This window comes from Coloeus monedula (genome assembly GCF_965178545.1).
Source record: "Coloeus monedula genome assembly, chromosome: 2".
In the NCBI taxonomy this organism is placed as follows: domain Eukaryota; kingdom Metazoa; phylum Chordata; class Aves; order Passeriformes; family Corvidae; genus Coloeus; species Coloeus monedula.
In genome coordinates, this window is record NC_138782.1 from 12,276,894 (window position 1) to 12,288,640 (window position 11,747).

General features: G+C 47.0%; 2 protein-coding genes across 5 annotated transcripts; both read left to right on the forward strand.

Annotated features, from left to right (window-relative positions):
- Window positions 1–15: 15 nt before the first annotated feature.
- GEMIN6 (gem nuclear organelle associated protein 6) lies at window positions 16–4,493 on the forward strand. 3 transcript variants are annotated; one of them, XR_014227236.1, is made up of 4 exons: window positions 16–348; window positions 1,713–1,858; window positions 3,702–4,174; window positions 4,458–4,490. XR_014227236.1 is itself a non-coding variant. In XM_082300515.1 (3 exons), exons 2-3 carry the CDS (start codon window positions 1,731–1,733, stop codon window positions 4,105–4,107), a joined length of 534 nt encoding a protein of 177 aa, XP_082156641.1. In that variant the 5' UTR covers window positions 16–348; window positions 1,713–1,730; the 3' UTR covers window positions 4,108–4,493. The 3 variants fall into 3 exon arrangements, 2 of the variants coding, with proteins under 2 accessions (XP_082156641.1, XP_082156642.1); XM_082300515.1 differs by having other exon boundaries at window positions 3,702–4,493; XM_082300516.1 differs by lacking the exon at window positions 16–348 and adding an exon at window positions 956–1,047 and having other exon boundaries at window positions 3,702–4,493.
- A 1,087-nt stretch (window positions 4,494–5,580) lies between these two features.
- Window positions 5,581–11,212, forward strand: LOC309586457 (serine/arginine-rich splicing factor 7-like). Of its 2 annotated transcripts, XM_082303357.1 has the most exons (9): window positions 5,581–5,654; window positions 5,998–6,178; window positions 6,318–6,494; window positions 7,451–7,525; window positions 7,647–7,748; window positions 8,263–8,316; window positions 9,539–9,583; window positions 10,235–10,270; window positions 10,913–11,212. In XM_082303357.1, exons 1-9 carry the CDS (start codon window positions 5,633–5,635, stop codon window positions 10,935–10,937), a joined length of 717 nt encoding a protein of 238 aa, XP_082159483.1. In that variant the 5' UTR covers window positions 5,581–5,632; the 3' UTR covers window positions 10,938–11,212. The 2 variants fall into 2 exon arrangements, with proteins under 2 accessions (XP_082159483.1, XP_082159484.1); XM_082303358.1 differs by lacking the exon at window positions 9,539–9,583.
- Window positions 11,213–11,747: the final 535 nt, after the last annotated feature.

Sequence of the window (11,747 nt, forward strand, 5' to 3'; positions counted from 1 at the left end):
AAGGGAATTGGAGCCTGAATAGGAATTGGAGGCGTCAGTGGGAATGGGAGTACTTGTCCCTGAGAAGGCGAACTCCTAGGCCTGGTGCTGCAGGTGCTCAGTGGAAGTAAAGCCAGCAAGGCGTTTTTGTCCTGGCAGCTCCTGGGTGGGAGCTATCCTTGGACGCATCCAATATTGGAGGTGATATCCTCATCAGCTGATGCGAAGCCGCCTCTGGAGCGCAGGCCAGTGCTTGTTCTTAGAGTGAAAACAATTAGATTTGCTCTCACTGCTTTCTGATAAACGAGCTGTGACTGAAAGGAAGCAGTAGCTGAAAAGAGTGGCACAACCCATTCCTACATAATCCCTGTAAGTACTGTAGAAGCTGAACTGAGACTCACAAAAAGAAAAAGCAAAAAGGAAATCGCCTCTTTAAGCCTGCAAAATACGACTATCTCATTTCATACCCTTTATATTTTTTCTGCTAACACGAAACCATTGCATGCTGGCTTTCGCAAATTACTGACAAATTACTGAATTAATGACTGGCAGCTTGTTTGGTGCACCCATAGGGAGCTTTCCATGAGCGCTGCTGAGATCGAGCAGTTGTGGGGTGGGTGTTGGCGAGTTTCTCACCTTCACGGTGGCATAGGAAAGCTTGCTAAAAGCAACTCAAAAACCAGGGAGCAAAAATAACTTATTCCTATATAGCAGACGCGCATCTATCCCCACTAATGCACACGGACGAGGCACGGCTTGGCCTGTGGAAGCTGCAATGTCACTGCACCAGCAGGAGCACCCAGGAGCAAACGCAGCTCCAGAGGGGCAGAAGGCAGCGGGATTGAAGTGCCACACGCCCCGACTCCTTGTTTTACAACCTGGCCTGATAGGTGCAAACCTCTGTGTCATTCATGTGCACCCCCGAAGCCGCAGAACTCCGTATCGGAGCATTTGGTGCGCAACCCGTGCCGGGGGAAGGCGCTCGGCGGCGGCGCCAGGAAGCGGCGGTGCCGCCCGGGGGCAGCTCCCAGGGGCCCTCGGCGGGAACGGGAACGGGAACCGGGCCTGGTGAGCGGGATAAGCGGGATGGGGACCGGGGGCCCGGGCTCCTGCCCCCGCCCAGCTGGGCTGTGCAGGCTCTCCCTCTGCCGGGAAGGCATTCGCGGGGAGCCTGCCGAGAACAAAGCGGCCTCCTGCCCTTCCTGCTCCCCGAGCCGCGCTGCACCCACCGCACTGCGGCCCTGCTCGCGGAGCAATGCTGGGATGGGAATGCTGGGCCGGGGGAAAAGAGTGGGACAGCACTTGCTGGTGCTCCACCGTAGGGGGTGAGGAGAGAGCCGGGAGCCGGGTGGACAACGCTTATCCAGAGGCAGTGGAAGGGCTCGGGCACCAGTGATGCGCCAGTGCACGGAAAAAAGGCAGTGAACTTTTACCTCCAAGGTTTTGTAAGAAGGCAGAGCAATAGATGGAGTGTTGAATGCAACGGGAAAGCGTAAGGTTACCAGAACAGTGGGGTTCGAGGCTTTGCTGTGTGCCTTTAAAAACAAGGGAACTGTCTGGGGAATTACAGAACTGCAGCTCTATGCAAACCACTTGTGCGAATGTCTGCTTTTAAAAGAAAAGGCAAATCTTGCTTAAGACAAATCTTTACCTGGAGGCAAATCCAGTTCTGGCGTGAAGAGGAAAGCAAAAAGATTGACTGCATCTGCTGATTTGCTCTGGTTGTTTTTTAGGTCCTGGATGTAGCAAATATGAATGACTGGCAGAGGAAAAGCCCTCTAGACTGGGAAACGTATGTAAACAAATTGGTGAAAGTTGTTGCAGTTGAGAAACATGAATATGAAGGATGGGTTTTAACAGTTGACCCAGTTTCTGCCTGGTAAGTACTGAAGTTTTTATTTCTGTAAAACTAATAAAAAACAAGATTTTTAGGAGGAGGAAAGACCCTAAGGCTGAAGCAAACTTACTTGGAGCAAAAATGGCATGTTATCTTGTCAAGTTGCAGCTTCTGCTGATGGCTGCAGCCTCCTTATCTTCTAGTTTGTACTTCCTGTGCACCTCATCACTGGCTGAGCATGGGACGCTAAAAAGTCCTTGGTTTAGAATAAGCACTGCTGAGCAACAACCAAAATATCAGTGTGCTATGAACGTTATTCTCACAGTAAATTCAAAACTCAGCACTCTGCCAGCTTCTAGGAAAATTGCTAAGAAAATCAACTCTATACCAGCTGAATGCCTATGTTCAAGGTGAAAGTTCACAGCTTGTGGCTTAAGGCTTCAGCAAATCCAGCTGCTCATGCTAAGCAAGTACAGCTAAGGGAACAGCATATTAAATCACACAGTATTATAATTCCAAGTGAATTACTCTTATTTAAAACTTACATGTTAAACTATACTATTACCTCTTAATAATCCATGTGTTAGGATTGCTTTTAACAATATACCAAACCCTGCTTTATGAAGAGCAGGAATGCAGGAGTGTTTTCCATGCTTTAGGTGTTGAAATCCTTACCCTCTGTCCAGAGTTCTTGTATGGATGCCTGGCTTTCCACTCCAGCCAGACACCCGTGAAGGTGTAGAGGCTTCTTTGGAGAGCAAGCAGGGAAAATCAGGGGTACTGGACAGAAAGTGGTACCACACACTCTGGTATCCCAAGGGAGTAACTTGAAAACACGGTTTGAAAGGCAAAATGCACCAGGGAATGGGCAGAAATTTGTCTCCTTGCTGCCAGAGCTCTTTGATACCTTACTGGTTGTGAGCTTGTCCCACATGAACACAGAATGGAGGCTGGAAACTAAAACATTCAGCTTCTGATGTGTTTCAGAAGAAGTGGTTGTTGCTTCAGCTCTGGAGTAGCTCCAATAATCTCCTGAATTTTCTTACCATTTTGGTAAGAAAGGTGCATGCAACTGTGAGTGATTCTGGAGGGTCCAGGCTGAAATCAGGGCAGATCTCACTGGACACATCCCAAGAAGTCATTCCATTAATGCTGGCAATAATAGGCTCGTGAAGTGCTGGCATCAAGTTCTGGAATTTTGCTTCCCATGGGAGGAAGAAAATGGTTTCTGATGCTCTTTGTTGATACATGAGGGAGACAACCTAGAAATAGAACAAGCTGCCTTCCTACCTGCATTTTAGAACTTCTGGGATGCAAGTGTCCTTGGGAAAAGACCAGGCTTCTACAGTGTAAGCCTGAGCCTTCTGTAGTGTGTTTCTGTTGAGTTTTCATTTCACAAACTGGCAACAGTCATTAAAAAACTTACTTTTTAGCGATGATGAATAAATATGAATATTTTTTCATTAAAAGGTTGTAGTGTTGTTAGCTGCCTTCAGCATTCAAAGTGCTGTATGTATGAAGGTATCACTGTTTCTGAATGTTGAAATGCTTTAGGTTCTTCAGCAGTGTTGGGAAAGCTGCACAAAAATACTTAGATTCCTAGACTTGACTTTATTGTTTTAAAGCAAAGTGTATGTTAATGTTCTGCTTGATAGTGTCTGGAGAAGTTTCAAACTCAAGACCACCAATTGCCTACAGAGCCCCACGTTTTTAGTACTTTAAGGGTATAGCAGCATGCTTTTCAAAGGAAAATACTGGGTACTGGATATTGCCTCAATACCTGGGTTAGACTGATGCTAATGAGCTCTTACCTCGAAAACCTTGGAGGCTGCTTCTCAGTCTTCAGTTAAGAACAGGAACTTACACAGTCTCCCTTCCTTGACAGCATTGTCCTTGCAACATTCTCAGAGAATGAAAAGGTGTCCATATCATTCATCATGGGTCACGCTGTCCAAGAGGTCCAAATACTGCAGGAAGGGGACAGCGACATGGAGCAGCGCCTTGCTCGCATCTTGGAGCCTGAGGAAAGCCAAGCTTTCAGCCCTGAGGAGCTGGAGAAGAGGAAGAACGCCTTGAAGACTTGGCTGGAGAGCAACCACATCCCTGTGGGCGAGCAGGGGGAGCAGGGCAGGACGCTGAGCGTGGCGGGGGTGCTGACCATCGACCCCCCGTACGGCCCCGAGCAGTGCAGCAGCACCAACGAGATCATCCTGTCCCGCGTGCAGGGCTTGCTGCAGGGCTACCTCGACCAACAGCAGCGAGCTCCTGCTGATGAAAGCAGCCCTCTCTAGGAACTCTCCCGCTTTAGGGACTCCCCTGGGCGTCAGCATTCACTGTTGGCAGAAAGGCTGCGTTTGGGTACTTTTTGTCTTGATTTTTTTTGTGTGTAAAGGAAGGGATAAAACAAGAAGTCTGAACTCAAAGCACAAGCAGTATTTTTATTGGAAGCAAGCTGTTGGATAATGCTGATTTATTAAACTGATTTATCAATTTGTCAGTTTAGAATTCTTGTAACAGTATTGTGAAAGATGATCTATGATAAACTGTTTTGCTCTACCTTTAAAACTAGTTTAATTATCTAGTGCTGAAGGCATGTTTATTTGAACTGCTTACCAGATTATTTTTTCTTTTTTTTTTTTAGAAGGAGAATTATGACACCTGGACTTCCCAAACCAAATTAAAAAAAAAAAAAAAGTTCAGAAAGCTGTTTTGTTTTGTTGTTTTCATGGCTGGTTGGTTGTTGTTTGTTTTCTCTATAACTGTTCTCCTGGCTTAAAATATGAATTACAAGGTATGTCCAAGTTTGTAAAATTATTGGGGAAGGTTAGCAGGCAAATAGCAGGCTTTAAAACCATTCCCTGTCTGTATTTGTTATTTTAGAGGAGCAGTGCTTGGGAAACCAGTGTTCTGTAAAAGGAAAATTTGTTGCAATTCAGCAAGTTTGTGTTTCTTAATGCTTTTTCTAGTTTATGCCAACAAAAGATGCAGGAATTATTATGTGACTATTCCCGAGATTATTAATGCAGTGAGGAACATTTAGAGCCCTCATTTATCTCAGTGTATTTGTTCTGCCTTATTACGAGATCCCCAGTGGTGTGCTCAAATGCAGCTGGAAAGTCTGCCTAACCCTTGTTCAGAAAAGGCTCTCCTCATTCCTGCTGGTACTTGCCTAAAATGACCTTGAATCTGTCAGGTTTGTGTTGTTTTTTTTCTTTAAAAATGTCCTACTGCACATCCTTTCCTGTGTGTGTCTCCCTGGAAAGGCTGGGAGATGCCAACACACATCATCTCCAGCTGCGTGTCAGATATGAAAGGATAGACCAGGCTGGTTGGGATGGGCCCGAGCTGTGAGCCAGCATACGAGATTTAGAGCAGTTTGGGAATGCCTTGTTCCAAGGAAGGCGCCACTCCTGGCCGTGGAATAAGCACGATGGTGTCAGCTCCTTCCCCCTCAGCACGGGCAGCAGCTGTGGTGGGTCACGCATGAGGGGTGCAAAGCGCAACGAGTGGCTCCCTACTCATCTGCTCCCTCAGACGCGGACAGGAGCTCTCACCGGGGGCCGCTGGGGGAAGCCTGTGCCCAGGCGGACTCCGGGGCCGGCCCGTGGCTCCCGTGGCTCCCGTCCCCCCCCCGGCCACCGCGGGGCCGCCATGGCCGCCGCCCGCCCCTTCGGCGCGCGGGAACCGCCTCTCGCGAGAGCCGCGCGCGCCCAGGCGCGGGCCCGCCCCGCCCCGCCCCCGCGCGGCGCGCAGGCGCAGCCGTCCTTCCTCTATATAAGGGTCGCGCCTGCCTGGGCTCGCGCTGTCGTCGGGAGGATGTCGCGATACGGGCGCTACGGTGGGCACGGCGGGGAGCCCGGGGCGCCGAGAGTCGCGTGGGGGCTTCCGCTGCGGGCAGCGGGGCGAGGGGAAGGTGGAGGGAACGGCGGCGTGGGTGCCGCTGCGGCGGTGCGAGAAGGCGGCCGTTCCCTCAGGGGGCCGCTGAGAGGGACGGGGGCGGCGGGGAGGGGGGCGCCGCGGGGCGGCCGCCGGGGCCGCGGCGTCTGTGGAGGGCGGGCGCGGCCCGGCGGGAGCGCCCTAAGATGGACGCGGTGTCAAAGATGGCGGCGGGGCGGGGGAGGGGTGGCCGCGTGCCCGGCGCCGCGCGCGGCACTGACATGGCGGCCGCGTGTCCCCCCCAGAGACCAAGGTGTACGTGGGGAATCTGGGCACGGGCGCCGGCAAAGGCGAGCTGGAGAGAGCCTTCAGCTACTATGGACCGCTGAGAACCGTGTGGATCGCCAGGAACCCGCCGGGGTTCGCCTTCGTGGAGTTCGAAGACCCCCGGGATGCTGAAGATGCTGTGCTTGGCCTCGATGGGAAGTACGTGCATGCCTGGAGTTTCTTTGAGGGCCGCAGTCCCCGATCTCCCTACCCCACCCAGTCATGGATTTCTCATGTTCGTTGCTTGAGCGCATCAGAGAAAAATACTCCTTTGGCTAATACCTGCTGTGTCTCGCAGGATAATATGCGGCTCCAGAGTCAGAGTGGAAGTATCCACAGGGATGCCGCGCCGCTCCCGCTACGACCGGCCCCCTGCCCGGCGCCCTTTCGACCCCAACGACAGATGCTACGAGTGTGGTGAGAAAGGCCACTATGCCTATGACTGTCACCGCTATAGCCGGCGAAGGAGGAGCAGGTACGTGCGGGGCCGGGGCGGCCGCGTTGCTTCGCCAGCTCGCTTTTGTGTAGTTCTTGTTAGCAAAGAACAGAATGTTAACACCAGTTTTAACTCTTAATGTCGTAAGTCAACAGGTGTATATCACAATTTTTTTTTTTTTTTGCTAATACATATAAAATGTTAATATCTTAATAATCAACCTGGTCAAAACCTTTCAGGTTTCTTCGTTTGAGTCAGTCGCCTTGATTCAGAATGTCACGAGCCTTAAGATTTCATGCTGAGGCGCCTTGCAAATCCGACACTTAAGATCCTCCTAGACCTTGAGGTGATCAGCATAAGAGGCCAGATCCCCTCGAGCCATCTACACGTAGCTTCACCTTATTCTTTAAGGGCAGAAAATTTGAGACGGTGACCGCCGTAACAGTAAATTTGGCTTTCAATTGGGGCCCCCCTCCGGTTTAGAAAGAGGAACACCAGATTGACCACATTCCCACCTAGAAAAATCTTCTTGCGTCAATCAAGCCTCACCCTGGCTCATTGGGCTGTCAGTTTGATCGTCGTTAGATTGAAGAGAACACCTACCTAGATGCAGCGCTCGCCTATAGATACTTCTAGATCGTCTAGATCTGCTAGACCTTGGGCCAAAGAGGGTCGACCTGCAAACTTGCAAGGTTTATTTTAAATACGCATTACAGTGTTTTCTATTCTAATGTAATTCTGCAATGTAATTCAGCTTTTAACATTTTTCTAGGTAGTAAAAATGCTCAAGACAAGTAGGCCCAGACATTTTTCCAACTGACAGATGCTAGTGGTGTGTTTTTGTTGTTTTGATTTGGTTTTTGGTTTTTTCTTTTTTTTGTTTTATTAAATTCTCTTTTTAGTTGTCTTAAAGAAGTTTTGACTTCAGCAGGGCCTCACATGCACTGGTTGCTGCAGCTGTCTGCTGATACCTGTTTTCTCTAACCTAAACCCAGGTCCCGGTCTAGATCCCGCTCGAGGTCCCGAGGAAGAAGGTATTCCCGGTCACGCAGTCGCAGCCGTGGTAGGAGGTAGGGCTCTGCCTTCTGTGTTCCATTCTTATTCCTCCCTCTGGGGGCCCCTCCTTTGTTTTCTGTAGTTACTGTGAAAAGTACCTTGCCCTGATTGGGTTGGTTTTCCTTTGCCTTGTAGATCCAGGTCAGCTTCCTACCGCAGGTCCAGGTCGATCTCTCCTCGTAGATACAGGTCATTCTCACCCCGCAGGTCCCGCTCTGGTTCTCTAAGAAGGTCAAGGTACGTGGTTGCTGTTGAACCCACAGCATTGCTGAAGGGCACTTAACTTGGAGCTGAAACATCAAGTATGGATATATAGCACCTATAATGTGAACAGTAAGCTTGTTTTGCAGTCCATATGCCGGTAGGAACCTTTGTGGTGTTACATGCCTAAGAGCTACTCTGAATGCTTTGTTAAAGATTTAAGCATATAATTTTGGAACTGCTGTTTCTAAGATTTTATTTTTTCTTTCTAACACTGTGCCAAAGTTACAGCCTTGCTCTATGGTAAAGGTTTCCAAATTCGGTTTCAAGTGTACAGGGTTTAATTGCTTAATCAAGTAAGGCAGTGGGATTCATTTTACGTGGATGGCAGTACTGACCAAAGGTGCTCCAGCCTTTTAATAATAAGAGTTACTTCTGCAAAACTAACTGCCCAACAAAATTCTCAGTCTTCTGAGACATTTACAGTAACTGATCTCTATCTCACCTGTATGAAGGATGTGATCGTAGAGCTTTCATTGCTTTTTCCCAGATCTAGGTCCAGATCACGCTCCAGGTCCCGTTCTGTTGTATGGCCTCGAAGCAGGTGAGACGTTAGTTTTAATTCAGACCAGTAATAGTTTTGGTGTGGTGTTTGGTTGTGGTGCTGTGTTGTTTCTTTTCTTTTTTTTTTTTTTTCCTTCCCTGGTGGAATTTATCTGGAAGGAGTTGGAAGACTGTCCAGCAGAGCAGTATTTGCCCTCTTAATAACTTATGCCTTTTCACAGACAAAAGTAGTGATGTGCAATTAAAGGTCTGTGGAGAGAATTTTTAAAAACAAGTTAATTCTTAGGTGTGTAGTAAATTGAGGGTGGTCTTGAGTGCTGCCTTACTGTTACTTAAGCCATGCTACTGAGTACCAGTTCTAGGTGGTTGTGAGCAACCCCATCCTCTGTAACTGTGATCCAATAAAGTTACTAGTTACGGGGGGGAATGGGACAGACAGTGGCTCAGGATAGTGACCAGGAAGGTTTCAAAGCAGTGGCACGTAACATTTTGTTTAACGTGTGCCAGCAGTGTCCATGTAGTATTTCCACGAGTTACTAGGCCCAGTAAAGGTGAATCTTGATAACCCTTCAGAAACAGTTCTGAGCAGAAACAGAGTAAAAGTATATCTCACTTGTTTGGCCAAGGCTATTGAAGTGAGCATTCTTACGTTGAGTGATAGCCTGAATTCTGACGCTCCAAGAAGACAAATATTTTTTAAGTAACAGCAAATATTTGAGTTGGTAAAGTAACATTAATGAATGTGGGAGAAAAGTCTCACTGTTTAAGTAGATTTTGATTCCTGAGATGAACTGGGAATAGTTAACTCATTAGTAGCCAGATACTGGTACAAAATCTGAATTATGCTTGAATAAAATTGCCACCAGCTCTTCAGCACACATGTGGCTGATTCCAGGTTCTTAATGTGCTGTTAAAGTCTTTTCTGAGATGACACTTAAAACTATTCTTCCCTTTATAGAAGGGATACTTGCAGGTAGGAAGAAAGTGTGGGAGTGTGGTCTGGTGTCTTGTGGAACTGGCAGCTGAAGCTTTGCTGGGGAGCTTCCTGTGCTTGCACTTGTGTCTTCTGATGAGTGGAGTCTCTGCAATAAGAGCTAAAGGATTCCCTTGAAATGTCCCAGGGAAGGCCTGCAGCACCAGAGCCTTCCCTCTCTGGTTGGTGCTGCTGCGTGGGGTGAATTTGCTGTTGCTGGTGTAGCTAACTCGATGTGTTTGCATGCCCACTGGCTGCTTTGCTGAGCTTTATTTTTCTCCTGTTGTAGGTCTGAGTCTCATGGTAGATCTAAATCTGGCTTACCTGCTAAAAGGTGAGCGTTCAAATACAAGTACCACTCAGTTGGTTTTTGTTTTGGTTGGTGGGTTTTTTTCTGGGGTTCTTTGGTTTTTTTCCCTCATGATTCAAGGACCAGTTTGGACCAGTATTTCAGTTGCATGTGGAAGAAGGTTTTCTGTTGCAGGGTTGGTTTTTTTGCTTTTCATAGCTGATTTCAAAAACACTTTCATACATTATTTTATGGGGTTTTTTTAACAGCTGATGTTTTGTGGGACAGTAGGCAATTCTTCCAGGATTTTGCATACAGATGTTTTTCACTCATTATCACAAAAAAAATTTTTTGACAGGATTTGGGGCATATTTTCTCCTACCTTTCTTCTCAAATGTCTGTAGTTCTCCCTCTCCCTAATTCTGCTCGATTCACTGCTCCTGCTTTGCAGGGTTACTGTGATTTACAGCAGCTTTTAAGCTGTGTGTTGCTCTTTTCCTGAGGGCTCCAGCTTCCAGCATTTTTCCTTCTCACCTGCAGCTTCTTGCTTAAAGTAACTGGGTACACTTGCTACCAGCAGTGTCAATGAATTTAACACCATCAGACTGTTCTGGTTTTAAATGGTCAGAAGTGGTTTCTGAGAGTAGCCAAGTGTACCAACCCCACTGATTGTTTTGTTTGTTTGTTTTTAAACAGCCGCTCAAAGTCCAGATCACCATCTCCAAAGAGAAGGTAGGAATGTCTTAAAACTGGAGTCTGTCCTATGGTTAAACAGCACTAGAGCTGGAGCAGTTCCTAGAGAAGTTAACTTGGGCAAGGCTAAAAGCTCAGGTTTTTTACTTGCCTCAGTCTGTGACCTATGAGAAGATGAATTGTTTACGGGCATTTCCTGCTGCTGGTAGTCAGAATGTCATGATAATAACTCCTAAGGAAATGTACTTTAATGAAATGTTCCTGAGGAATTCAGAATGTAGGAACAAGTGAGTAATGTAAGGTGTGGAGCAAGCCATGAAAGTGTTGTAGGATTAAATTCCTGCTGGTGACTCCTGCAGGCTCAGGAGTTGCACAGCTGCCAAGCTGTGCTATGCTCCATGAAAGAAGTTTTCCTATGTTACCAGAGAAGTATGTGCTGGAATTGAGATTTCTGAGCAGGCTTGGTATCTCAGCTCTCTTAAGTAGTCTTCAGCTTTCAAGCTTAAAGCAGTTTTAAGTTAAAGTGTTAAAATACAACACTTCTTTCATTATTTGAGAACTGTAAATGAAGATGGGGGTGGAACTCCAGAGGAAGCCTGGGAGAGCATACAGTTTCTGTTGGTTTTGGTGTAGGGGTTGTTCTTAACGGTTTGTTGTGTTTTTTTTTTTTTTCCCTTTCAGTCACTCACCATCAGGAAGCCCTTGAAGGAATGAAAGTTCTAAAAGAATGGGTTCAAATTTAAGAAGTTTAGTAAAAAAATTATTTTGTTTACATTATAAGGGATTTTGTGATGCAAGGGCTTAGTCCTAGAAGGCTGTTTCTATTGACTAGCAATTGGCATGAATTTCTATCTTCTAAAAGTCGTATTAGCAGACTAATACAAAACTCCTCTGTTGTGTTCATGTTCTGTGATCTGAAAATGTTGGGCTTTTTTTTTTTTATTATTGGTGCGTTGAAATAAACTGCATTTCTAACTAAGAAATAAATTGTGATAAGTGTGTTGTTCATATTTGGGATGGGGAAGCAGGCTGTGTCCCCCTGGGGTGAAAAGCAGCAGGCAGGCTGGGATAGGTACGTGTTTCTTCTTCCATCCCTACAGACGACCAGTTAGAGGGCAAAGTTACCGGTGCCAGGTGTCATTCCTGCTGTTGAAGCTGGAATGTTGTGGTGATCCTTACCTTGTACACCCCCCTTAAAGCTTGGGGAGGCAGAAAACCTCTCTGCGGGTACTCATCTGCCCAGTGACTTACAGAAATGTCTACAAACCATTAACAGATTGGAAAAAACAATGTGTGAATGCTGGCCTGTCATGACCATTAAAGGACCAGGGAACTTCTCACCTGAAGGTATTTTAAATACTTCTGGCATGTGAGCTATTGAAGTAAATATTTTTGGAAGTCTTGTTTTAGATGATGGTTGTCCAAGTACTTTGTGATACTCAGCTAGGGTCACAGTTGTGGTGCAAACGATAATATATTTGCATGCTCTTTGTAGGAAATTGGAGGGGTTTTGTGG

Coding starts and splice junctions, on each gene's coding strand:
- LOC309586457 (XM_082303357.1), top strand. CDS start 5,633: ATGTCGCGATACGGGCGCTACG. Junction 6,179..6,317: donor GTGCTTGGCCTCGATGGGAA/GTACGTGCATGC, acceptor TGTGTCTCGCAG/GATAATATGCGGCTCCAGAG. Junction 7,749..8,262: donor GGTTCTCTAAGAAGGTCAAG/GTACGTGGTTGC, acceptor GCTTTTTCCCAG/ATCTAGGTCCAGATCACGCT.
- GEMIN6 (XM_082300515.1), top strand. CDS start 1,731: ATGAATGACTGGCAGAGGAAAAGCCCTCTAGACTGGGAAACGTATGTA. Junction 1,859..3,701: donor GTTGACCCAGTTTCTGCCTG/GTAAGTACTGAA, acceptor CTTCCTTGACAG/CATTGTCCTTGCAACATTCT.